This window comes from Endocarpon pusillum (genome assembly GCF_000464535.1).
Source record: "Endocarpon pusillum Z07020 unplaced genomic scaffold scaffold2052, whole genome shotgun sequence".
Taxonomy (NCBI): domain Eukaryota; kingdom Fungi; phylum Ascomycota; class Eurotiomycetes; order Verrucariales; family Verrucariaceae; genus Endocarpon; species Endocarpon pusillum.
Window position 1 is genome coordinate 181362 of NW_006916129.1, and position 26241 is coordinate 207602.

The following is a 26241-nucleotide window of genomic DNA, read 5'->3' on the forward strand; positions in this document are numbered from 1 at the left end:
TATAACAATATCGCAGGTTATTCGCCAGGACACTAATGAGAAATGAATCCTGCTAATTCGCCAGATCTCAATCCAATTGAGACTATTTGGAGGATAATAAAGCAGCGTTTGAAGTCTAGGGGGGTCATCTTCGAAGAAGCCATTCTGCGCAGGGCTATTGAGGAGGAGTAGGATAAAATCACTCTGGATGAGATTAATAAGGCTATCTCAACAATGCCAGATAGAGTAGCTGCCCTAAACGAGCGAAATGGGCGCCCTATCCCCTATTAAATGGCTGTGTAGCATAGCAGGAATCTGAGAAGTGCCATAAATTTTGGCGCCAAGCTTCGGACCGACAGAGCCAACTAAATCACATCAGCTGCAATTAAACAGTGGACGACCATGCAGTCAGAGCATTCTGAACAAACCAGCTTGGCGGGAGTGTGCATCATTACTCTACATGGTTTAACGTCGCTAAAAGAAAAGTCACTTTTCGGCGGTAACTACTACTAGTTACACTGTAACTGAGTAGGTGGTACGCATAGTCATTGATCTCTACCTTTCTGAGTTAGCATAGAGGACACATCAACACTCATTCCCGATCACATATGCTGCGCATCCGACCTAGCATGCGCCTTCTCGATGCTGTGGCCACACCACTGTGGCTCTTTGCTCATTGAGGAGCTCGTATTGGGTTATACTTTTATGCCCACTACGCATGCCACACAGACACAACTTCGACCTTCACTGGCTCGAACTACTGCCGCTGCCTGTATTATCCTTACCACCATTCAATCAAATACTTTCGACCTTTGAAGAGGCTTCTGCAACCCACGCATATGAGTCTGCCCACCGAAGTGGACGTACAGTGGAGTTACACGACATCCGATGGAATGCGACCTGCAAGCAACATCATATGGATCCAGACCCGGCCTGCTTGGAGCACTGAGCACCCTCGACTGCCCAAATGTCCGAAGATATAAGCGTCCTGTATTCCTGCCTTGAGAATCAAATCGCAACTTATTCTTAGTCACACGCCCAGGCCAAAAGTCAGAGACTTCTCGACTCAGGAAAAAAGCGATACAACTACTAGTACTAGCTCTAGTCCTCATTCTGTCAAAATGTGTCGTTGGTTTGTGTATATCTCGCCCGAGGAACCCTGTCTGCTCTCCGATGTCCTCATCGACCCTGCCAATGCACTTTCAAAGCAATGCTCCGAACATTACCTTCCTCAGCTACTTCCCCAAGGCCAGGAGCATGAGCTTGACGACGCTGAAGACGCGCTCCTCAAATTGCGCAACAGCCTGCTCAACATGGACGGCCTCGGGATAGCCTGGTATACCCAGGCAGCGGCGAACTATGTCAAAAGCGTAGAAGGACCAAGACCGGCTCTTTACAAGTCCCAATCCCCTCCCTTCAACGACTTTAATTTCCGAAGTCTCTGCGGCAACACCGAAACCAAATGTCTTCTCGCTCACATCCGTGCTACGAGTGGCAGTATAGTTGCCCAAGTCAACAGCCACCCATTTGTCTTTGGCCGTCACGCCTTCATGCACAATGGCGGAATCTCCAATTTCCTAGACATCCGACGCGATATGAGCGACCTGATGAGTTACGATGCCTATTGTAATATTCTAGGAACCACCGACTCCGAGCACGCGGCTGCGCTGTATATGACCAATCTCACTGCAGGGGGCACCAAAGATACGTGGGAGAAACAATATCCTATCTCAGATATGTTCAACGCTATGAACAAGACCGTCGTCCAGATCATGGAGCTTCAGAAAAAGCAACTGGGTGAAAAAGCCACGCCCAACAGTCTAAATTTCTGCACCACCGACGGCAGCAAATTGATTGCCATTCGCTTCCGCAACCACGTAACCCAGCAGCCTCCAAGTTTGTACTGGAGCGAGTTCGCCGGAAGAACCTTGAACCAAAAATTTCCAGGTAACCCGGACGCGCCTCAAAAGGTGAATGAGGAAGCAACCAAGAGCGACAAGGACAGAATCGGTAAGCACACCATTGTCGCCAGCGAACCCACCACCTATGATGAGGCGGAGTGGCATTTGATCAGCCGTAACTGCGCCCTTACGGTAGATGAGCAGGGCAACGAGAAGGAGGTCCCGCTTGAGTATGACGATTCATTGAACATACGTAGTTAGAGCGTGGAACGAAGGTCGTGGCCCGAGTGGACTGTGCTGTGCCCTTCAACCCGCACTTACTATGCAGTAGTTCGTTCCTTGGTGGGTCCTCCTGCCTCACTAGGAGTCGCTCCTTGGACTAAGCAGATACCTTGCATCACCGTAACGATAGCGGTCGACACGTCAAGCTCCATTCCCACTCTGGCTTGAAGTTCTCATAAAAATTGAACCGAAGCTCGTTAGTGGCCTAGAATACAAAATATCCTCATCTTTGCTCAAGTTGTCACTATTTACATCCAGCAAATGTGAGCTCCACGTTCCCTTCCCTCCTCCTCCCCCGGGGGGTCCCGATGGACTTAGGTTAGTAATCTCCTTCCCATCCCATCTCGGACCCGGAGACCCCAGCTCGGCTCGTGCCGTAGTCTAACCAACAAAGGAGTTCCCTGGATCGGAAACATCGCTGAAACATGTATCCGATCTTTGTTCTCTCTTTTCTCCATTAACGCCCTTCTCGTTTTGTCTGCCCCTTTCTTCCGCCCCCGTCTCCGAGGTGCCGAATTTTCGAACGTCAGATTTTTGGCCGCCTTTCGCAACATTGTGTACCACTAAGATTGGGGGGTAAGGGGGAATTCATCGCTTGATTCTCCCGCTATGAGAGTTTTCTCTCGGGGGTGCATTGTTTAACTGGTTAGGGCGGTTATGAGATCGGATGTCTACGTAAAGAACTCTTGATATGTTTATGGCGTTACACTGGTGCTGTGCTTGGTAGGAGTGGTGGTGGTGGTAGTCAGGGGGTGCGGGCAAGGGAACGCTGGCGCTGGCGCTGGCGCGGGCCAGTGAGGACCGGTTGGATGTTGATACTTGGGGGAAGTTGAATCGCGATCCCGTATTGGGGGGTTGGGAAGTGTGTTGAGTGGGAGGAGGAAGGAGTTGGATAAGATGGGGAGTAGTATGGGATGGGAAGGGAAGGGAGAGAGGCTGTGAGGGGGTTGATGTGTGTGGTTTTGTAGAGTCAGTTTTGTAGATCGCTTTGCTGGAGCGGCCATCAGTCCTATAGCATTTCTTCATCTACATCATGCTGTGTGGCAGCATGGTGGCCGCTTCGTGAACCTCGAATCCCCACCCCTCTGTGATTGGTGGACTCTCATCCGTCACCAATTTATTACACATCAGCTTGAGAAATTGCGGACTACGATCATCAGGACTCACCATTACATCGCTGGAGAATTATTGTCGTCTCGTCCCTATCGTCTTGTAATTACCAGTTTCAGTTGAGAGAAGGAGAAGGAGAAGGAGAAGGAGAAGAAAGCCAACGGGAGGAGGCGAATGACAGTAATATCAATTCTACCAGGAGATCAAACGTTCTCACACGCACACCGTCGCGACACTATACCAGACAAGATATACTGTATCGATACTATCATCGCCACCACCCTTGAATCCCAAACGGCAGTTCACCAATCAAACTCCGGTCCAAATCAATCTCGATCCACCCTACCAGTAGAAACACCGGCGTGCAGCAGTCCCGCAATCTCAAATGTCCGGATCAGCTGAGCCACCGCAGCCGGAAGGCTATAACACAACACAATCCGCCAGGCGTCATTCACGCCGATGAAGAGCAGTGACGAGAAAATCATCGTGCCCATGAACAGATGCACCACTGAGAAGACGGATAGCACCACGCCAAGCACAGCGGCCAGGCATGTCTCGTTGCCGGAGGAGAAGTCATGTCCTTCTCGTAGTGCGCAAAGTCGGGTTTTGGCGGTGATGAGACGGATGGCTGTGCTGTAGGTGGCCTTACTGGGCGACTTTGGGCTTGCTTGCTGCTGATTGGTATCAGAAAGCCGGGAGGGGGCCAGTATGATCATATTCCAGGGTAGAGTTCGTACCTTCTCCCCGAACGAGTGCAACCTTATCATGGCGCAAAGGTGGATGGCAAGGTGCAGAGCGACCCACATCAGGGGCAGATAACATTGGTCTTTCTTCCACGTGACTACCGTCTTCAGACCCAGGTTAAGTGAGGTGATAATGACGTTCGAGGCGGCAGCGAGGGCTAAGAGATACTGCAGGAGACTGATCAGGATGTGAGCCCAGCGGGGCAAGGGCGTTATGCGCGGCATTGTTGCCGTTGCTTGCTTCAAGGGCCCTAGTGGATCTTGATAGTCGAAAGCCCGGAAAGGATAGAAGGCTGGGGCTGCGATAGCGAGCAAGAAGGAGAGAAAGGGGCGTTCGAGCGCCAGAGTTGTGGAAACCACTAGCGAAGGACCCAGAGACGACAGCAGGCTAGGCATCAGTCCGAGGACTACTCCCGCACTCGCCATGTTGGCTTTGATCGTCTCGGTGGTATTCGCTAGGATACAATCAGCATGATACGCGATGCTCAATTCTGGTAGAAGCGAGTCGACGCTGTGGTCCCTGTACTGTTGGAGCGTACTGTTACAGGCGTTGCTCGATGACTCTTGGAAAGATTTGGCGTATGTTCTAAACCAAGTCTCAAATTTCTGTCTTGGAAAAGTGTTGGATGCAGAAGATTTACCCATCAGACAAGACATGATAACGATAAACCCAAAGAAAAGCCCCATCTTCGTTTTCATCATCGTCTCCATTACCATTAATCTCATCAATACTGATGGTTGTGCTTCCTGGAAATTCCATGATCGACATACTATCAAGTATATGGACCCTCAAGGCGAGAGGTCGCACAAGACTCGTCTCTTGAGACAATGGATTCAGATGGTGGGCTGAATTTTGTGACTGTGCAACATGCCAGATATTTTGTTGTGCTCTTGTGAGTGGAAGCCTCATTTCGACCCCAAAACTGAAGCCATCTGCTCTATATTACACGAGCTTCCTATGGCAATCGGTGTTTATCGAACGGATCTTAGATGAAGTAAGAATAGCACGTTATTCTCTCTATGGAGGGGTTGGATGCGTAGATATGTATAGAATTGCTGTACGCGGTATGACAGAATTTGCTCTGAGATTGCGTTGGAAATCGAGCAATCGCGCCGGTAAAGAGCGGAAGATTAAACGTGACAGATCTGGCGAATAGGCGCTTTCACACCTGACAGTATTTCTGCTAGTCTCTGATTTTGCTTGTCAGCTTGTTGTGATCTGATGTTGGTGGTAAAGCACTGCTCATAGCCAATATCCGAGTGATAGCATGTCAGTCGAGCCCCTCTGTAAGCATGGAGCTGATGGATGGACTGACCAGTACTTATTTGCAACCACGCCCACCACATTCTCTATATCTAATGGAGGCTTGTTATACAAGCGATTATATTGCCGGATAAAGTGCTGGCAGTGCCTATTTAGTTTGAATGCCATGCCCAGCTAAGGGTTCAGCTCCGAAGGCACTGGCGGTGGGGATGTAAAGGTAGAAGTAAAATTCAACACTGGCGAATATGATTCATCTTCTGGCTTCTCTTGTTGTTGTGGCAATGGCGGTATGTGATGCATCTGAGGTAGACCTCCTATTGACTGATCCTGGCGGTCCGGTGTAAGACACTGTTATTCCAGGGTCAGGACTCTTCCTGCTGATCGCATTCAGCCATCTAGGCGCCGACGGCTTGATACATTTTGGCTTCAACACAGGAAGCACTGGATCTCTAGACCTAGGCCGTGATGCGTGACATGTACCGTGATAAGCACCAGGCGGGACGGGCTTTCCGGGCAGGAAGGTCTTCAGAGCTAGCAGGCCCTAAACCTGGAGATGGTTCGGGTAGTGTCTCTCTCTCTCTCTCACGCCCTGGTGCATTGGACATGGGGACAGTAGACAGACCCCTAAAGGGTGTACTCCAAGGTCTTCCACTGCATGGACCAGTGAGCCTCGGATGGTCGTCTCCCCAGTTGTTACTGAAGTGACTCGCCTATTCATTGGAAACCTTCCGCCCGCAGATGAACGAGCTAGCTGTTGTTGCAGCGAAGTATTTTGGGCAGCCGCTTGTCCACTTCCGCGAGTTTGAGGAGTCGGCATGACTCTTCCTGTTCTTGCAGCCGCTAAATGCGCAAGGTGGCCCGGCATGTCCTTGGATACAACCACAATGCACAGCATCTCCTCTTCCGCAGATGAGACATGTCATATTGAGCTTACCAAAGAACTATATGGACTGTAGAGCCGCAGGTGAAGGGTGTACAACGGAGGAAATACTTACAATACTTACGTTGTAAATTCTAGGCAAGCCGCAAGAGAGATCGTAGTAGCAACACAAGCGTGATGCCAACTCCCGTACATTTCAACTTCCTATTGAGAAGGCGGCACGATCTGTCCATTCATTCATTATATATTTTTTATTCTTGCAGGAGTCAAACTGTACAGGCCTTCGGGCCGGTGGGCCCCAACATGGGATGGTCTCGTTCTAGAAGGCCACTGCAGCTGATACCGTGTCATTACTGATGCGACGAATATCAAACTGCGTAGATAGAATAACCCTTGTAGTCAGACGTCACCATTCTTGTAGATGTGATTAATGTGATACTGGAAGTGAAACGACAAGTTCAGCAGAAGCGGCAGACTTGGCACTTCAACACCCTCACAGTGGCACTGCATGTCTACCACGTCTACCCAGTCTACCAATCTTCATGAGTTACCACCAGTTAGTGGATCAGAATTCACAAGGAAAGGGTTTGAGGGAGGATTGCAGACCACCAGAATGCATTTACTAGTGTCATCTTCTTCTTCCCTAAACCTATTGGTGAGTTGTTTTCATATCGCCCTCTCAAGTAGAGTCGATTTCCCCCCCCCCTTCAAAGTTTACCTTTGGCTGCTCCACTCTACAATGTCTTGTTCTTGGGATGTAGGTAGCAAGTCGGACACGCTTCTCAAAACATTAGCACATCTCACGTGACTAAAAGAGCAACATCAAGCGTTGAAGAAGTATAGCAAGTAAGCTGAGGCAAAATGGCTGAACGCCGTGCTGCCGAAGATCCACGGCCCCCTCGCGATGCTTCGCCTCCAGAGCAAGTGGTGGAAGATTCTCATCTTCCCCAAAGCGCTTCTGCTCCATGGCAGGCTGCACGAAATATGCGGCCATCCCCAAGTGCGCCGCCTGCACGACAGATTGCCCGCTCCGCTAGAGATGGAGACGGCCTACGGACTCACATTCTGCCGGCTTCGCAGAGCGTGCCATCTCCAGGACAGGCTGCAGCACGTCCGCGGGCATCTCCAAGTGTATCGCCTCCACGCAATGCTGCCCGTTCAGATAGAGGCGCAGAGGGCCCAAGCACCCGAGGTCAGCAAACTTTTAGAAATGATGTGGCTGAGCAGCAGGTCGTCCCACGTCGGCAAGCCACCCGAAGTGATTTAACACAACAACAGGCTGCTGGTTCAACTGAAGGTGGTGGGAGTCCAGGTTTCTATGGTACGCATGCGTCTCCAAGTGGTCCGGCGCAACAGCAAACAGTCACCTCAAGTAGGAGTAGGCAGAACCAACTGGCCCATTGTACGCAGGCGGGTCATAGTGCTTCAGATCAGCAACAGACTGCAGGCTCAGCAGGTGCTGGAGACGGCTCAAGGGTCAGACATCGGCACGGCTCAGGAATAGGGGCAAGCAGTGATATCGCTCTTCCACATCGGGATTTAGCGACCGGGTGCACAGAAACTCCTTCCCAAGGCCTTGGGTCTCGAAATCGTATAACTCAAAACCAAGGTGCGGGCTCAGTGGAAGGCAGACAGGATTTACACCTTCAGAGTCTAAGAGGGTTGCCTAAAAGAGGGACACAATTTGACCCGAGAATAACACATCACAACAATCATAGGCAGGCGCGATTGCCACTAGGAGAGCCGTGCTCCAGAGAAGAGACAATCAATCCTATCCCGAACAACTCGAAATTGACAAAGCAAGAGCAAAGACGAGCGAAAAGGCATCATCGGTACTATACTTGTCTCAGAACCGACATCATACTTGGTCCCAAGACTGACTCAAAAGATGGGGCACTCGCTGGCGCGCTAACTGCACACGAGTTTGCAGTCTGCCTCGTGTCAAAATATAATAGAGAGCTTCCAAGAGGCTGGCCTGGAATGAAGGTGGTTGATGACGCTGAGGACGACGTCTCGAATGGAGATGCATGGCTCCTAGAAATGGGTATTGATGACCACGACGAGGAACAACCTTGTGAGTCATTTCCAAAGCGTTAATGTGAATTAATCATCTAACAATCATATATCAGGGCCATACTGGTTGGTCTCACCGGCGCTGAGAGTACCTTGTACGCCTACAAGGAGTGAAAAGCCCGGAGAAACAAGAGAGGGAGGAATCGACTGGAGGAAGGTTACTGCCTTTACTTGGGACCATCTCAGTAAAAATTACGTGCTTGACGAAGCCGGCACAAGCTTTACCACAATTTCCACCTGGTCACGAGGCAACAGATACACCCCAGGAGCAGAGAAGCTGTATGTGTCCAGACTCAAGCGCCTCTGCATAGCCATCATCCACTTTGAAGATGTGTTCCACAGGGTGATGGAGCATACGGATCCGCCTCCAGCGTGGTATATTGACGATCCCCATTTCCAGAGAAACTGGCGTGACAATCCCAACCTCGGCCGGCTGCCGCTCACCCAGGCCCAGAGTATCTACCAGATCGCGGCGATAGAGGACAAACCGGAGAACATGGAGCGCCTACTGCAATCGATCGAGCCCGAACTCCACGATCCGGATAACCTATATTGCTGGGCCCCCAAAAGGTCCTTCCGAGACCACGGCTTCGACGACGACCACGAAATCACATTTTTCATCTCACGCACGTGCACCAGCGCGGCCAACGCGCTCAACTGGATAGAGACGGTCACGCTCTTCGTCCGCGCCGCCTTTGCATGTCCGGCCCCGCTTCTCGGAAACAGGAAATACCCACCAAACCTTCAAGGATTCGCCCGCTTCCTGCGAGGAAACCACCGTCCCGACGGCACGAGTTACCGGAGAGATTCTAGCGGAGACTCGTCGTCCAGTTCCGGAAGTGAATAGCAAGAGCGTCCAATCCCTATCCGTGTCTCCCTCTCTCTCTTGAGAACAGAAAAACGAAGCACGTTCCGCTAACAGAAATGGATTATCTACTTTTCAATGTTACAGCGTTCCTTGTCTGACTTTTACCATTTTCAAGTATAAACAGAACAGAATAGGATGGCACAGAACAGAACAGAACAGAATAGAGTAGGATAGCGCCTTTCCCTTGGCACAACGATTACTTCAAAACTGTGGTTGGAGACCGAATCTGAACTGGATTTAGGTGAAGATAGGCGTAGGCTACGATGGTCCATGTCATTCATACATGGAAGGTACAAGACGATGTAGAACCCATCTACGTGGTTCATTGCCACGAATGCAAAATGCCCTGTTCTACGCCACCGCCGCCGCCGCCGCCGAGCTGAATGTACGAAGGCGAGCCAGGGATATTTGAGACGTGAGATCCCGGGAGTAGAGAAAACCATAGTATTCAGTTTCCGCGCGCACACACACACACAGGCATCAAAACGGGAGAGATAGACTTAAGAAGAAGAGGAGCCGGAACAGATCCATCAATGCTTATCTATTCCTACTTTTCTACGAGGTAGCAGAATAACCCTTTGGTCACAGACCGCGGACCCAAAGTCTCAGGCCACTGGCCGCAGCACCGATCTCACAGACGTCACAGATCCGACAGATCTGGCCCCGGTAGCGATCATGGTATTTTGCACCATCGAAGGGACAGGCGACACTGGGGCTACCACCGTAGATGGGGGTATAGGAAGCGGCACAGACGTCGAATTCGGCAAATGGATCGAACTCGATGTCCAACTGGTCCGTCGATCCCGCTCGTTCGCTTTGTGTCTTCACTCTGGTCGCCTGGTGTGCATTAGTATCTGAACGTAGCATATGGGGGACGGGAAGATAACTCACATTCTCCACCAGTTTGGCCGGTGTGCCATTGGCGATTATTCGGTTGGCAAATGAGAGCGACGATGAATATTGTTTTTTGGAAAATGCTTGCTTCATGGCCGCGGTGAGAGCTAGTTGTCGGTGGGCGACCTCGAGCTTGGGTATGGTGAAATAGGCATTCAGTTCTAGCTGCCTCTTCAAGGTCTGTTCTGCGTCGCTCGCTGAGGCCATCTCTCTTCTTGCGAGCTCGACGCTCATCGCCAGGGTGTACTCTACTGCTTTGCTGATGATCGACCTAGCTTCCTCCACCTGCGATTGAGAGCCCACGACGTTGACAAGAAGAGAATGCAATATGACCTTGAATGTCGTCACCCCGTCAGCCAGTTTATTCATCCGCATAGCCGTGTAGCCTTCTTGTAAGTCATTTGCAGCTATGGTCTCAAGATCCCGCGGAATCATTGGTAGCACCTTCCGAGCATCAGTTTCTTCAACTGTTCTTCGGACATAATTGACCAGAGGAGGCAAGCCTGTTGATGCTGACAGGAAAGTCTTGCTCGCTGTGTATATCTCCATGAATCTTGGTTTCAATGGTGCGAAGTTAACTGCGCCCACCTGACGATTCAATAATTGCATAGCAGACTCCAAACTACCAGCAGCAACATGGTCAGCTGCCAACGGTGAGTTGCGGGACCAAATATCAGCCTCTGAGCTTCCAGAACCACCAGCGACTACATCGTCAGGGTTATCGACTTTGACGAAATCAGAATCGGCCCCGGCGGCATCCAGCGCAATATCATCTCCCATGTCCCATCCCTCGCCAGCATCCTCTTCTTCATCGCCAAGGCCAGCCTTGACACTTGGATCGTCGGCTGGCGGAACATCTTCATCGAGAAGGTCCGTGGTCGAGTCCTCAATAGCATCTCCGACCTCACCAGCAAGTGCCTTTTCAAAAGATGAATGAGATGCAGCCTTCATCGGCCAGTTTTCCTTGTATGTCGGCACGATGGTTACTGGTGTTGTAGCTGGCGAGCCTAGACTGGGCAGCGAAATCTGATCCTCGGACAAACCTGTCGCTTCCAATATCGATTCGCATTCTTCCGTCAAACCATGAGATCTGGCTGTAAGATAAGCAAGGGGATACAAATCAAGCTCTCTGAACATTTGAATGCGATTCTCGACACTTCCCAGGTACAATGCATTTTGAAAGCGAGATGTGGAATCGCCACGATGCTCCGCAATCTTTGCCATTCTCGTAAGCTTCTCCTCATTCCCAGTACACAGATACAGGAAGGATAACTTATCAAAGTTCCTTAGCTTCTGGTAAGTCATCTCCACGGTCTGGTGATTGCCGTGACTGAGCGCCTCGGCACCTAATCTCGTCCAGATCTTAGGCCTGTCTAACTGGTTTGCCATCTGTGTAGCGACCTCAAGGTTGCCGCATTCGATGGCCAATTCAAAGCGGGTTTGTGGATCTTGCACGAACTGGAGAGCAATTTCAGGATAGCCTTTCTTTTGCAAGTAAGAGATGATGCTCTGCCCAACCAAGCTGGATGTCTTGATGATCTGCAGCATTTCATCATAGTTTCTCCTAATCAGGGCGAGTTTAAAGCGATATTCCGTTGGATCGATGGTCAAGACTTTTGGCTTCGCTGCACGATCTAGACAGTATACATTTCTCGCTTTGACCTGCACAAGATATACTGTCTGATCGAGTGTCCGCACGATCCCATTGTCGCCATTAAGGAGAGTGTATTTGATGTGATTAAGAGTAGAATAGAGAAGTACACCGGTGTTATCCCATGTAGCGCTCTTGATGCGAATAGTTTCGTGCAGCGTGCTGACCAGCTCCAGCGATTTGGTCACGATTGTGACATTGTGCTTGCTTAGCAAAGCCGCATGAAGGCCATCGTTGGACCAGGATACGTACTTCACCCCGGCCACTGTGATATCTGCCAATTGCTTCTTTTGCTGGATGTCATAGAGGACAACGGCGGTGGGGGATATGAGGAGTAGGCACCCTGTACTACCGAAATAGATATCATTCGTCCCGCCTGGGGCCTTGAAAGACTTGGTGGTGGAGTTGCTCAGGTCTTTGATCTCTACAAGCTGAGTGCTCTGGGTGAAGACTGCGAAGCGGTTGCGAGCAACGAATACTGCAGAATTGCCTTGACCTCGCTTTATGTCCGTAGGATCGGAAACACCCGTAGCATCTTTTGGTAGGCCAACAAGTTCATAGATACCATTGTCTGTTGGTGAGGTGACCAGAACAGCTCGTTCCGCAGGATTGTAGGATAGCGTCCTTGGTGGCACCCAGGTATTGCCGAATTTTCGTAAAGACAACAACGACGGCGACTCGACATGGTTCGAGAAATCATATGAGCGGACATGTTTGTCCTTCGTGACATAGAACAGTTGATTTTGATAGACAGCAGATGCAGGCCTTTCCCGCTCTAGCTTGAACACCATTACCCCGTTATCGTGACCTGCTGCGAAAAGATTGACTTCAGGGTGAGCAGCGATTACCCAGAATCGGTCGTTCTCTCGTTTGAATGATTGAACAGAAGTTCTTTTATTAAGATCCCATACCCGAACCGTTTTGTCCTCTCCAACAGACAGAATAAGGTCCTGATGGGGATGGAACAAGCAAGCAGAAGCATTCTGAAAGTGACCTCTGCAGGTATCAACTTCCCACGCTTTCGTTTCGCTCATCCTCCAGAGCTTTATCAGTCGATCATCACCAGCGGAGACTATTAGCGGAAGTGTGGGATGGAATGCAACCCAGTTGACGCCTCTGTCATGTCCCTCCAGAACGAACTTAACAACAGCATCTGTGTTACCAAACATGTCTGCCTGATTTGAGTTTGCTCGTGCTATCTGGTCTTCGAAACTCATAGATGTTGGCGCAGAATGCTTCTTGCGCAGACCTGAAATATCCCAGACCCTGACGGATTGATCAAGCGAGGCGGAAACTATTAGATCATCTTTAGGGTGGAACTGAGCACACATTGTGTAATGGTTATGACCCGTCATGGTGCATACTGGGAGACATATCAGCATTGAGCCCTGCCTAAGTTACAACTTCCCTACTCAAAGACCTGTTCTGCCAGTTCCATATCCTGATCGTTTGGTCGTCTGAGCTTGACAGTATCCAAGGCAGTTCATGATGGAAGAAGACAGTCCGTACATAGTCAAGGTGACCATTCAGTGTAAATAGACACCTGCGTGTCTGGTATGACCATACTTTGATTTTGTAGTCATCTCCACCGGAAACAAAAAGAGGCTGCGTTTTATGAAAGTCTATTCCTCGTACCGGGCCGTCATGCTCTTCAAACCGGTCGATGAGTGTGCCCATGCGGTAGTCCCATAACTGAATCGTAGAGGAGTGAAGCGACACGAGGATCCATGGCCTGGCGAACAGTTATTAATGAGTGCGCAAAACAAGATAACATAAATTTTACCTCTTGGGATGGAAAGCTATCCCCTTTGCCCTGGAGGATTTGGATTCAAACTACGCTTCAATCAGCACAGCACTGCCCACTGACAGGCGTCGCAGCATCGCACCTTTGTGAGCATGCTTGGGGAGGTCGACATGGTCGGAGGAGAGCTGCACCTGCAGCATCAAGATATGGCGTGCAGACCAGTCGCAAGAACAATCAAAGGGGATTCCTGAGCAAAATATGGGCATCGACAAGCAGAATAGGCTCCCACAATGTGGACATTCGAAAAGCCAGATTGACAAACTACACCCCGGGATTTTTGGTTGAAGGGTTCCACAGGGTTGCTTCGCCAAGCCTGAAACTGGTAGAAGAACTACTAGTACTACTAACTAGTACACTACTTAGCAGTACAGAGTACTAGCGCACCCAGATTGAGGGCTATGTTCTTCAGATGGACATGACAAATGATCCTATCAGTGATCGATGGGGGAGATCACTGCTCAACTATGAAGTATACTTTCGCAGTCGTCCAGTCGTGACTCAAAGGTGTATCAATCATTCATTTCTCGTGCTAGAGCCATGTCGCAATTCAATATATGTTTGCTCATTCCCCTTGCAGATGACTCTCCAGTCAGAAGAACACCCGGGATGCACCTGCTCAGCAAGATCACCTGGAATAAGCGACCAACCATGCTGGACCCTGTCAACCCATGGACCAGTCATTAACAGAGGACGACTATAGAATATGCGTCGGGTAGCATAGAGGATCCAGGCTCGACCATAAATCCCAGAACAAATCTCAACACCTCCTGGACGTACAGTGAACATGAACCAGCATCATCCCCTTAACCAAGCGGCCAACGGCGGACAGACATCCTCCGACCTGCATATCTACGAAATTCTGGATGATGAAATCGGTTACGATGCTGACGTGGAGACTGTGAGGCCGGACGCATACGAGGAACCTGATTCAGAGAAGAGCGAGGGCGCTACAAGTTCAAGTGAGAATGAAGAACGCTGGCAAGATGAGCTTGTGAAGCAGATGAAGACCCTAGATTGCAGTTCAAATGCTACGACTGTCTCCAATGAAGATGGTTCGAGCCGTGGCCGCAAGCGCAGATCGAAGGACGCTTTTGGCTCATCAGCTGTACAGGTATCTACAGGACTGTCAGAGAGTCGACTTGAAATCACCGAAGTCGCCGAAATCGCAGATGAGCAGGAGGCAAGGCCGCGGCCGAAGAGAATGCGGCGCAGGAGTCGGAGGTCTAAGACCATCCATGGGATTCTCTGTAAATCGTTGGGTAGCCAGTCTGAGCCCGGAGAGCATGAGAGATGGAGGACAGGCTCGAGAGCTGTTACAGAAGATTCTGTTGCAACCGAATCGTCACCTCAAGACCCTCTAGACGATGCTATGGAACTTGGCTAATGCCACCTCATCCTTTGTTTGTTGGATGACGTAGACCTTACCCCCTGTGTCTGAAAAGTTCTGGTCGTTTCTATGCTTCTACCTTGAGATAGGAAAAAAACTGGCATGGCGAAAGTCTCATTGGAGCAATCAGCTGGCACCAATGCCATCATCAGCATAAACGAATACTCCATGTTGTGGTATAGACATACTATCTAACATCTTCGATGTGCGTGAAGTTCTCCGGAAGACCACTGCACCATTTAGCCCTATATTAAAGGAGGCTAAAGATACACCCATATCCGTCCTTCAGTGCTGGCTGCTTGTCGATGTTGACTGGTGGAGGCAGAATAAAGACGGTATGAGTTATTGCTAGTACAGATATCTGGTGCTTCTTCATATGGTCTCGATAAATATCGACCAAAAGAGGCTTGAGTCAGATAGAAAATCCGGTTAAAGGGTCATGAGTCAGATAGAGACGCACTCATCAGTTTGAATACTTTTGTATTACCAACACTCTGTAGTCAATGAAGTCCTGAGCGGTAGTAAGTTAGCGTACAGATGAACAAAGACCACTGCAACACGCCAAGATATGAACACTTGAAACGCGTTCCTGATGTACGCGCACTAGTACCTGAGACCATGACGTAATGCGGATAAGCGCATCCGGTGCAGATCCGGGGCAAGCTTCGCATCCAATCGTACCTTGCTACTCTCCTGCTTTATCGCACACATCATACTTGGGAGCCGGGAACCAAGCGCTGCCCATATTTGGTGCATACAAGTCATGGCAGGCACTCGGTCTTCTTCTCGCCTGGCAGCACAGAGTTCTAGCCCATCCTCTTCACAAGGGAAATCGTCATCTCCCAAAGCCTCTGCCGGCACGAAGCGCAAGCAGGATTCGGACACCTCACCTGCTGCGAAAAAAGGCAAAACCACGAGCAAGAAAAAGCAGAAGACACTTGAAGAGACTGTCGGATCGTAAGAGACTTTGATCTTCCCTTTCAGTTGCTATGCTAATTCTAAAAGTAATGATGCCGACCAAGCGGGTGAGAATGAAGCAGATACCAAGAACGGAGATTCGAAGCCGCGCATAGACAATAGTGATAGCAACGGTAAAGAGGATGCCACCGAAACTCCGACAGCTGACGGCAAGGGCGATAAGGACGTTGAGATGAAAGACACCATCAAGCGCAATGAAGCAGAAGAGGAGGGTTCGAAGAAGGATGTCAATGTGGAGGCTCTGGACTCGAAACCTGATGCATCAGGGGAGCCTGAGGATGGCGCTGTCGAGCCTACCGAGCGTGAAGACGAGACACCGGCTAGCATACTAGAGAAAGGTATCATCTATTTCTTCTTCCGCGGAAGAGTCGGCATAGACGATCCCTCAAGCGTTGATGATATTGCTCGTAGCTACATGGTCTTGCGACCCTTGCCGCATGGCGCAAAATTGGGGGAAGGCGAGATTGGTGATGCTGGGAATTGTCGCCTGCTTGCCTTGCCGAAGAAGGTGTTGCCAGTCAGTGGCAAGGACCGTTTCATGGTCTTCGTCGAGAAGACCAAGATGACTTTTAAGGATCTCAAAGATTCTTTTCTGTCCGCTTCGGACTACGCCACAAAGACTGCTGGTACACGACATACCCCAGCAGCTACGCCTGTGGGCGAAGGAATCTACGCAATCACAACCACTGGTCGAGAATCACATTTAGCTTATATTCTCACCATTCCCGCAGAGCTGAGTGAAGTTCAGCAAGATATTGGACTTCGTGAAAGGGGCAGCTTCGTCACCAGTACTAAGAATCCGAAGTATCCTGGTCCGGCTAATGCCAACCTACCTAAAGGCCCTGATTACCCGAAAGAGTAAATTACCCCTGTCACTATTAGCTCGAAGACACTAACAAATGTTTCCAGTGTCCTCGACGAATTCCGAAGCTTACGATGGATGCCGCTCCAGCCAAAGCACCTTGATTACGTCAATACGCAATTCCTGGTCATCGGTGAAGGTCAGGGAGATATCGACAAAGCCACACAGCCGCAAGCCCAGGACGAAAAGGAGGGTAAGGAAAAGCCACTTGAGGAGCTGGAAAACTTGGAGGGCGAGGATGAAATTCGAGTCAAACATCTCAATGGTGCGGAGTATCCTCTGGCAATTCTACGCGATCCCTGATACGTGACTGACATATTACAGGCGATGATGCTGTTTTTGCCGATCTTCATATCAGCTCGAAAGACTACCCAAAAGTGCAAACAACATGGTAGTTGAATGGGAATGCTGCGGTATCCTGTATGAATAATATGGACAATTTTGCAAATTTCCGTCATTGCCTTTTCTTACATATTACCTCTTCCCCTACCATGATAATGGTCTCACGATTCTGGACCCAGCCCCCCAATCATTTTCGTTCGCCATAGATTCAAGCATCATCCCTCCTCTACCTTCTCCACAGCTGAGAACCCGATGACCCTATACCCATGTTCCTAAACTTATTGTCGAGCGCTCGTTTTAGACTCTTTAGTCACATCACGACAGCGAGTGGGCTTCGTATCGGATTTCCAGCTATGCACGGTTCAGTGTTGAACAAGGCTATCAGCGCAGTTCCAACCGCATCCTCAACACCGTTTTTCAAACAATATTTTGATACTCTGCATCACCTCACCTTCCACCACCACATCAATCCGCCCGTTTTCCTATCGCCCCCCGCTCGTGATTTCCCAGTACCTCAGCATCAAAATAATCATCAACCCACGACTCAATGGTTTTCATCCTCCGATCCAGCCGCCTTGCTCTATCTTCCTTCAGCGACGACAACTGAAGCCAGGCCAACCATCACCAGAGAATCATTTGCTGTGGCCGCTCGAGGGGTCAAAGATTGTCCTCCGGAGATATGAGCGTCTTCCCACGAGGGACAGTGCTGAGTAACCTGGCTTTATGCCATCGCAGGGCTAACAGGAGCATGATTATGCTGCTGGGGTAAACCTCAGAGTGAGTGCCACCCGTAAAGATAGAAATGGTTTTCCTTTCCTGTGTTACGGTGGCTCAGTCTGTTACTGCATTGAGCATAGACTTGCTTGTAGCCTTTGGGAGTTAGTGTTCGTGGTTGGGGCCCGGTACTAGTACTAGCCATTCACGGCTTGTGGTGCCGCATACTTCACGTCGCCATGTGAGAAGATGAGACCGGAATAGAGCTTGTCCGGAGATGTATGATCTATCAGAGCGTTAAAGATTCTTTGGTGCTGATGATTCTACGACTGAGTTGGAGATTCCGATGCACGCTATGCCGCCAGAAACGCCTTGTACCTATGCAACGCCGCCAACCAATTCACATATCATACACCACGCCATGTCTATCCCACCAACCTCCCTTTTCCTCTTTTTTTTCTCCTTTTCGAGACTCTCAATCACACCTCCCATCCCGCCACCCATCCCGCCACCTCTCCTTCCACAGCCTGCAATCAAACTCCGCCTTCCCCAGCTTCCGATTGACCTCGTTATGCGCCCTGCACATCCACAGCCCGAACTCCTCCCGGCCCCGCACGCGCGGCTCGTTCTCCGGCCTGCTGATCCAATCCTGGAAATCTTCGGCGCAGACCCAGCAGGGATACAGCTCGGAGAACAGGGAGAGAAATTGTCGCGTTTTGCTCTGCAGCGCCGGGGGCGCGCTGGGAGGGTAGGTGGCGCCGTCATGCTGTGCAGGAGGGTCCAGGTCGAGCGGCCGAGTTGTTCGACGTCGGGCGGGCAGTCCGGGGGTGTGGCGAGGAGGCTGTGGTGGATGATGATGATGATGCGGAGGGGGAGGTTTGGGATTTGGTGAGAGCGGCCCAGGAGGCGAAGGAGGTGCAGCTGCGGCAGCTGTGGTGGTATGTTCAGTCAGGAAAGGGGCGAATTCGGGTGGGGTTAGATGGGGGAAATTGGGAACGCTACGGTTTTCCATCTTTGCCCAGTACGACTCCTTTAGGTAGCTTTTTAGGCGGCGCATCGGACGAGGAGGTTGCGGGTTGCTTTGATACCGTGGAGGTGAAGGGTCGTTCTTGCGAGGAGCCTTCTGCCATTACATACGGCTAGCGAAAATTCTCTGGCCAGTGAAAAGCAGCTATGCATAACTCGGGGTGCGATGGCGTTCAGACCAAAGTTGTTGCTTCGTCAACTCTTGTTCGCTCTACCTTCCGTCCCGAGCGGGAGATCAAGATTAAGCTTTCCACCCCCATGCACACTTCAAGTTGGCTATGCTCGATTTGGCTATTCTATGCCGGTTTCCTGCTAAATGGTCTTGTACTGTTGTGTTCTACCTGAATTTGACAGTGGAAACATGAAGGTAATTCTAAACTCGTTGATGCGGAACGAAACCATTGTGCAATGCTTCCACAGCAAGCATGTTTGTCTCCAGGAGGTAAAACTCTTCTTGCTGGTGTCCTCCCTCTCAACGGGAAAATCCTCCTTCTGATCTGTGGCCTAGTGTATCTTACTACGTAGTACGTATTTCACAGCCACCCGCTAGAGGCACGATTGGACGAATCTTGGTTGTCTTGGCGGAGTATTTATACCATTTGCAAGATCGTTGCCCGCTCCTCGATACAGGAATGAAACAGTCCAAGATCTCGCTCAGCAGCCTACAATAGAGGCAGTCATTTACTTGAATTTGCTGGAGCTGAGGTTTATCGAGCTTCTGTTCACCATGAAAGTTCTTTGGGGCAAGTCCATGACAAGTTTGGCAGGTCATTTCGAAAAGTATTTAGAAGCCCCCAGTTGAGTCCTATCCTCCGGAGAATGTTGCACCTGTATCAGTACAACTACGCTGCTTCCAAATGGAAAAAGAAGCATGTTTTCCCCTTGAATTATTTCAGCGACGCCCATAGGCCCAAGTTGCTCCGTACTGCAGCTTAATCGTAAAATACCTAGCTGTCAAGCCCTGTTTAGGCTGGCTGTTGCTCCTTCAAGCTCAATGAGTCCATGAACACGTGACTTAACATTCACATGGTCCATCAGCAACCACAAGTTGCACCAACGAGGAAGATCGTCCGATAAGAGAGAGCTCGGCTGAGATTAGTTATCGGCAAGCACCTCGAGGCCACTGACGCTTGTGAAGAATGGGCTCCGATGGTGTCAACTACTGTACTAGTACCTGAAATGCTTCCAGCTTGGTCTGATTGATGCCAAGGCTCCCTTAGGTTGATCGCGGTGGTCGTCAATAAGTAACCTGTGGAGAATCGAGACCGGAGCGAAATATTCAAGTGCATATCATAGGCGCATATCATAGGCACGGATTGTGGAGGATATAAGATGAGCAATATGTTTTTGGAGGGTAACCGGGTTTGCTACGTGACTAACTAAAGATGCTGGCTGTACTTGTGTGGCCGCATGCGGAAGAGGTGCTGAGACTTCTGCTAACTAGTTAGGTAAAAGCAAGGTGCTGAGTGGTAAAATGGGAAGGCTCCGAGTCCGCCCAGCCGCCCAGCTTTTTCTGCTCATCCCAATTGATGCTGCGGGGAAGATCGTCCCGACCCGTCATTTTGGCGTGTTCTTCAGCCCCACTGAGTTCAGACGCGTTGCAATTTTCAAGATATCCCCAGCGAACGAATTGCGCTTACCTCACATTTCGGATCGCCATAGAGCGCGGATCGAAGTACGCCAACAATGTCTGACTCTGACCTCTCTGACGCACCTCGATCTGCTTCAATTCCTTCCTACTCGGAGCTCGAGCAAGCACTACGAACACAGGTACGCGATGCTTTAAAAGCGGGGAGAGGAGATGACGCTTCTATTACGGTTTCGTCGATGCGAAAAGCTGCGGAGGAGGCATTGGGGCTCGACGCTGGGTTTTACAAGAGCGATGAGAAGTGGAAAGGGGAGAGCAAGCGCATTGTCCTTGAAGCTTTTGTATGATCAATGTACGGGCCAGACGGCTTGGAGAGTGTGGCTGATTGCGTCTGTATAGGATGAATATGGAGCCGACCAGGGCTCTCCAGTGAAATCGAAATCCCCGAAGGCGAAGCCGTCTAAGACTTCCAAACCGCCCCCGTCGAAGAAACGAGCCTCACCGGAAGTTGATAATGATGCACCAAAGAAGCGGAAGAAGACTCAAGCTGGGTTAAGCTCTAAGGAGGCCCTCTCGACTCCACCTAGCGAAGTGAGCAAGGAAGAGAAGCCGAAGTCTAACCCGAAATCGAAAACCAAGAAACCAACGCAGAAATCCATACAACCAGCCAAGGCTACGAAGCCAGAGAAGAAACCCGAACCCGTGCAGGACCATACAGAAAGCGAAGTCTCGGACGCGCCGGACGCACCAGCCACGGTAAACGATGTAGAAGCATCAGATAGTGAGCTCTCAGTCTTGATCGACGAAGACCCTCCACCGAAAAAGAAGCGGAAAGGCTCTTCAGCAGCAGCGGAAAAGCGGGGCAGAAAACCCTCAGCTCCGAAAGCCAAGGCCACAGACGCAGACATTAACGATCCCGACCAAGCCGAAATCAAACGTCTGCAAGGCTGGCTAGTCAAGTGCGGGATTCGCAAGCTTTGGGGGAAAGAGCTCAAATCTTATGAGAGCTCTAAAGCCAAGATCAAGCATCTGAAGGAGATGTTGGCGGATGCTGGGATGACGGGGAGATACTCGATTGAGAAAGCCAGCCAGATCAAGGAGGCGAGGGAGCTGAAAGCTGATATTGAGGCTGTGAAGGAAGGTGCGGAGAGATGGGGGAAGGAGAAGGATGCTAAAGGGGCGGACGTCGATAGCGATGGGAGGAAAAAGCCAAAGGGAAGGTTGGTTAGGGGGTCTCAGGTGCTGGATTTTCTCAGTAGTGATGGTGAGGAGACGGATTGAGGCTCTAGCTTACCCTAAGAGGCTCTACACTTGAAGTTGCGGGATGCCTTCCAATGCGGCATACTCTTAGATCCTTCATCCATCTTCAGTCGCATCATGGCAACACTAACCCATCCATCTTGAGTCCTCCGTCTCGTCATTTGACCGCTTTAGCCGCCCCACTCATCCGCTGTCCCACAAGACTGAAAACAGCGATGGATGAAATGAACAGGACCAGATTGTAGAACTGAATGGACACACCTCGATCAGCCAACTGCCTCAGCATAGCCGAACACGGTTCCATGACTCAATGAATGTGGTGCTCACGGCGTTTCTAGAATATTCATTCTCTTCTGCTTCGGTTCGTGCTTCGACGAAGAGGCGGCGCAAGTTCGGAAGCGCCATTTGATGCTGACGGATGGCTGTACAAGAGGTAGTATCTGCGGTGCAAGGGGGAAAAGGGCTTGGATTGAAGGGTAGAACCGTCGCTAAACTAGGGGGACGAAAGGAAAGGCGATTAATGTATGTTCATGATCGAGCGTACTAAATTTCACTTCACACCAATACTGTGCATGCGAAAGTCGTGGGAATCCTTGGCGTTATAGCGAGAATTGCCGCTGCAGGGTTGTCAAACAGAAGCAACTCATAAAGGTCAATTATGGATTTGTATTATATCACTAACATATTAAAATGATGCTGAGCTTCGTCTGATTCTTTTGATGTAAATAAATATAGTAATGTACAATCTGAATCATAAAGTTGACTATTCATGTATTCACTTCTTTTAACGGAATCTTGTATATCTAAGATCAATATTATTAGAATCGGAAAAGGTTAAGCATCATTTTGTTATATTATTTGATGATATAAATCCATAGATGACCCTCAAGAGCTGTTTCTGTTTACAACCACGCGGCGGTTACTCCGCACAGCCTCCACATTTTCGCAAGATTTTCGCAAGACTTTCGCAATGCACAGTGTCTCTCTTGGCAACACAAGACGCTCACCCTCAACCCTCAACCCTCAACCCTCCACCCTCCAACGCCGCTTTTACAACCACCACAAATCCACAGGTGATTCGTGGGTGAGCAACGTGTGATTCCGCCTTATGATAGTCTATCATTGGTGGCCTCCTCTATGGTGGCCCTAGACCGTTCTGTTTAATTAAGGTAACGGAAGACCTAATACCCCACCTAATACGACAACCCTCTTCTCTTTTTCTTCTCTGTTTCCTGTTTATCTCCTTCTATCTTTGTCTTTCTGGCGATCATACAGCCAACTTTTCTCTCTAAGTTTTTACAATCCACTATGAACCAATCCTCGATCCTGTTCCAGCTATTCCTCGTGTCACTGAATGGGTGCCCCTGCCTTAATAAGAAGATTAGCGTTTCCATGCGCTTAAATGGATTTGAGTAAGAAATTTTGCTGCAGCCTTGGCAGAAAGAACACTAAATCTGATTGAACTACAAATGCTTTCTTCTCTGCACTACTCTACTCATCCAGTCTATTATCCCTTGTGACCCCGAATAACCCCTGTCGTGGTCCTCCTGCCGTTGGGAATGATAAGGGCATCTTTGATAGCTTTAGCGTTCTAATATTAAGACCTATAAATAAGTCTTTACATAATTGTTATTTATTAAATTAATCTTTAAGCTATCCCTTGTGTAAGAGGTACCCGCGTTTAACAGTAAGGTTATTTCTGCAGCCTTGGCATTAGGAACATCAAAATTATGGGAGTATGCTGCAGCCTTGGCGTTAAGAACATCAAAATTCGTTGAGACCTGGCTGCAGCCTTGGCGTTAAGAACATCAAAAGTGAATTATAAGAGTAAAACTTTAATTAGCTGCATCAGGCTAATTAAGAGAGTTATAAGTCTATAAATAGTATTATTCAGTAGCTCTTGAAATTCCTTATTTAAATATATAGTTTTTACGCTAATAAGACTACTATATATAAAGGAAAATAGAAAAAGGTAAAATAGTATTAGTTTTTAAAATTACTTTTGAGATTAACTTTGTTATTATAATAGATATATATTTATAAATAATATATTATATTCTTTTACTTATAGACTTTTAGAAAAACTTTAATTAAGATTTATAGCCTAATTATATAGACTTTGTTAAGCAATACAGCTTTAGCTAGTACAGCTGTATAGCTAATAACCTCTTTGCAAGGCAGCATGAACTGCTGTAACTACTAAAAGGATTTGGCTATACATGTACAGCCAAATCCTAAAGCGGCTTAGCGCTACTCTGGCACGTTATGTGCCCTGATTTCCTGTGCCATGGCACAGGAAATCCTATTTAGGTAGTTACTAGAAAATCTAGATAGGAGAATGTATAACACTATAGAGTAAGAACTTCAATAGATTATAAGCCCGGCTTCGCGATCACTAAATAGGTAAGCAAGGAGGCAGCTCTAGCAAGCTTTACTTCTCTTGAATAGGTCAGATAAGCTCCTACCTAGCTTATCTCATCCTTCCTTTAATTGAACGAGTACGCCAGGCTGCTGAACTGCCACATCCTTCCTTCAGTACTCTCTGTTACACTTATTCTGTTTGAGCTGAACTCTATTCGTGTTCTGCTCTGTTTACTAGCTATCATATAAGCTAATTAACTCTATTTGCAGGAGAGAGACCTAGAACATCTAGAGAAGGCCTAAGAAGCTTCTCTATTAAGCTTATTCTATTAAGAAAAGAGAGACTTTAGACGACAGAGCTATTTTCTTATGTTACATCTGGTTTGCAGGATCTGCTAAAGTGGCTGCAGAAGTATAATGAAACTAGTATCTCTTCCTCTTTAGCTGTTTGGCTATTTCTCTTAAGACAAACTATAAGGGCTATAAGTTAAGCATATAAATAATGAAATATTTATCTCTTATAATTTTTAAGACTTATTAATTATTAATAATAACTCTGACTCTTAAGAAGAATAACTTAATTAATATTTAGTAAGCTTTTTAATCTTTAATAAGTATATTAAGAAATTAGTTCTTTCTTTTAATTTACCCTTATTATAATTAGTATTATCTTTTCTAAATATTACTAAAATATTAGGATAAAGAATACTTCCTTAAAGTAATTAATAACTATACTTAATATAATATTATTTTATTAGTGTTACTTAAGTAAACATTACTAAATAATTTTTTATATAGAAGAAAACTATAAAATTATAGACTAAAAGAAGACTTAAGGTTATCTATATTAATAATATAAAGAAACTTAATTTAAGAGTTTAGATATAAGCAAATAAATCAAGTATAAAAGTATAACCTATAATACTATATATATTAAGCTAAAATAAAACTACTAAACAGACCTTATAATCTACTTAATTTATTATATAATTAATACTTACTTATACTTAACTTTTAAAGGATTATTAGAACCTTATAGTTTTAGTAGCCTTTTTTATTAAGAATAGGCTTCCTAATAGTCCTAATTTAGAAAAGAAAAATAGTAATAAGCCTAAGCAATCCCTTAAGTAAGCTTAGTCTAAGAAAATTTCTTAAGTTAATATACTTTGTGTCTTTAGCTTAAAGTGCTTTATTTATATAGATAAACCAAAAAATAAAGTAAGCTAATATAGAGAGGTAAGCATCTTTCTTAGATATACTAATATTACCTAATACTAAGTAGAAATAGTCAAAACTAGTATACTAAAAAAAGTAAATGCAGCTTATGTCTTAATAAACAAAACTATATCTAATAGTACTCTCCTCTTTAGCTTAACAAATAATAATAATATAAATTTATTAAGAGTAAGAGAAGGATTAGAGAAACCGCTAAATTTATTTACTAAGAAGGATATAAAACTAGTAATATTAAACAAAGGATTTAGCTTAAGTAAAAGTATAAAGAATGTTTAGAAAGGTCTAAAGCTGCCTAGTAGCTTAGATGAAAATGTCTAAAAGAATCTAAAACTGCTTAATAGTTTAGAGATTACTAATAAACCTTTATTATCTGACGCCTCCTAAGCTCTTAAGGCATCTTTATAACTAGGTTTATACTCTAATACTAAAGCAGCAAAGAAATCAGACTTAGTAAGAGCTAATAACTCTTTTAAAGACAAATTATCTAATGCGGTAAGTAAATTTAGCTATATATATATAGCCAAATTATTGCCTAAAGCAGAAACCTCCTTAAGAATTATTATTAAGATTCCTCTATTACAGCACGTGAACGCACTAGGCACCAACAGGCCTTAGAGGCTGCACGGACCCTGTGTAAAGAGACCCTGAAACTAACTAAGCCTAAGGGGCTTAGCGAAAGGACACGCTTATGCAGAGACAACCTTAAGCAAGGTGTTTGTAAGGAGGAACTGATAAGCAACGCTTATAAGCGCTTATAAGTGAGCAGCTATAAGCACGAATCTCTTAGCCTATATAAGCATGCTCATTTCCCAGATAGTTTTATAGTCTTTATAATCAACTTATGTTATCAGCTTATACCTAAGTTAAAGACATCTTAGTATTATTTACTGTACTTCTTATTCTACCTAAATAACTCTTTAAACCTAGCTTTTAGTTAAGACTTATCTTAACTAGTTAAGCCTTAATACTTTAATTACTATTCTTAAGAATACTAAGTACAGTTAAACAGATACTATATATATTACTTAAGGCATATAC

General features: G+C 47.5%; 8 protein-coding genes across 8 annotated transcripts; 5 read left to right on the plus strand and 3 right to left on the minus strand.

Moving 5' to 3' along the window:
* Positions 1-1100: 1100 nt before the first annotated feature.
* Positions 1101-2141, plus strand: EPUS_05061 (uncharacterized protein; the record flags this gene model as incomplete). Its single annotated transcript, XM_007803225.1, has 1 exon — positions 1101-2141. One exon carries the CDS (start codon positions 1101-1103, stop codon positions 2139-2141), a length of 1041 nt encoding a protein of 346 aa, XP_007801416.1.
* A 1457-nt stretch (positions 2142-3598) lies between these two features.
* Positions 3599-4775, minus strand: EPUS_05062 (uncharacterized protein; the record flags this gene model as incomplete). The annotated part of the gene is made up of 2 exons (XM_007803226.1): positions 3599-4601; positions 4657-4775. 2 exons carry the CDS (start codon positions 4773-4775, stop codon positions 3599-3601), a joined length of 1122 nt encoding a protein of 373 aa, XP_007801417.1.
* Positions 4776-7020: 2245 nt separating this feature from the next.
* EPUS_05063 (uncharacterized protein) lies at positions 7021-9079 on the plus strand (the record flags this gene model as incomplete). Its single annotated transcript, XM_007803227.1, has 2 exons — positions 7021-8233; positions 8289-9079. The coding sequence occupies 2 exons, from the start codon at positions 7021-7023 to the stop codon at positions 9077-9079; spliced, it is 2004 nt and encodes a 667-aa protein (XP_007801418.1).
* A 603-nt stretch (positions 9080-9682) lies between these two features.
* EPUS_05064 (coatomer subunit alpha) lies at positions 9683-13561 on the minus strand (the record flags this gene model as incomplete). The annotated part of the gene is made up of 5 exons (XM_007803228.1): positions 9683-9937; positions 9992-13008; positions 13058-13377; positions 13429-13478; positions 13532-13561. 5 exons carry the CDS (start codon positions 13559-13561, stop codon positions 9683-9685), a joined length of 3672 nt encoding a protein of 1223 aa, XP_007801419.1.
* Positions 13562-14233: 672 nt separating this feature from the next.
* Positions 14234-14833, plus strand: EPUS_05065 (uncharacterized protein; the record flags this gene model as incomplete). Its single annotated transcript, XM_007803229.1, has 1 exon — positions 14234-14833. The coding sequence occupies one exon, from the start codon at positions 14234-14236 to the stop codon at positions 14831-14833; it is 600 nt and encodes a 199-aa protein (XP_007801420.1).
* A 766-nt stretch (positions 14834-15599) lies between these two features.
* On the plus strand, positions 15600-17071 carry EPUS_05066 (uncharacterized protein; the record flags this gene model as incomplete). Its single annotated transcript, XM_007803230.1, has 4 exons — positions 15600-15793; positions 15842-16672; positions 16724-16941; positions 17001-17071. The coding sequence occupies 4 exons, from the start codon at positions 15600-15602 to the stop codon at positions 17069-17071; spliced, it is 1314 nt and encodes a 437-aa protein (XP_007801421.1).
* A 1136-nt stretch (positions 17072-18207) lies between these two features.
* Positions 18208-18744, minus strand: EPUS_05067 (uncharacterized protein; the record flags this gene model as incomplete). Its single annotated transcript, XM_007803231.1, has 1 exon — positions 18208-18744. The coding sequence occupies one exon, from the start codon at positions 18742-18744 to the stop codon at positions 18208-18210; it is 537 nt and encodes a 178-aa protein (XP_007801422.1).
* Positions 18745-20444: 1700 nt separating this feature from the next.
* On the plus strand, positions 20445-21627 carry EPUS_05068 (uncharacterized protein; the record flags this gene model as incomplete). The annotated part of the gene is made up of 2 exons (XM_007803232.1): positions 20445-20687; positions 20746-21627. The coding sequence occupies 2 exons, from the start codon at positions 20445-20447 to the stop codon at positions 21625-21627; spliced, it is 1125 nt and encodes a 374-aa protein (XP_007801423.1).
* Positions 21628-26241: the final 4614 nt, after the last annotated feature.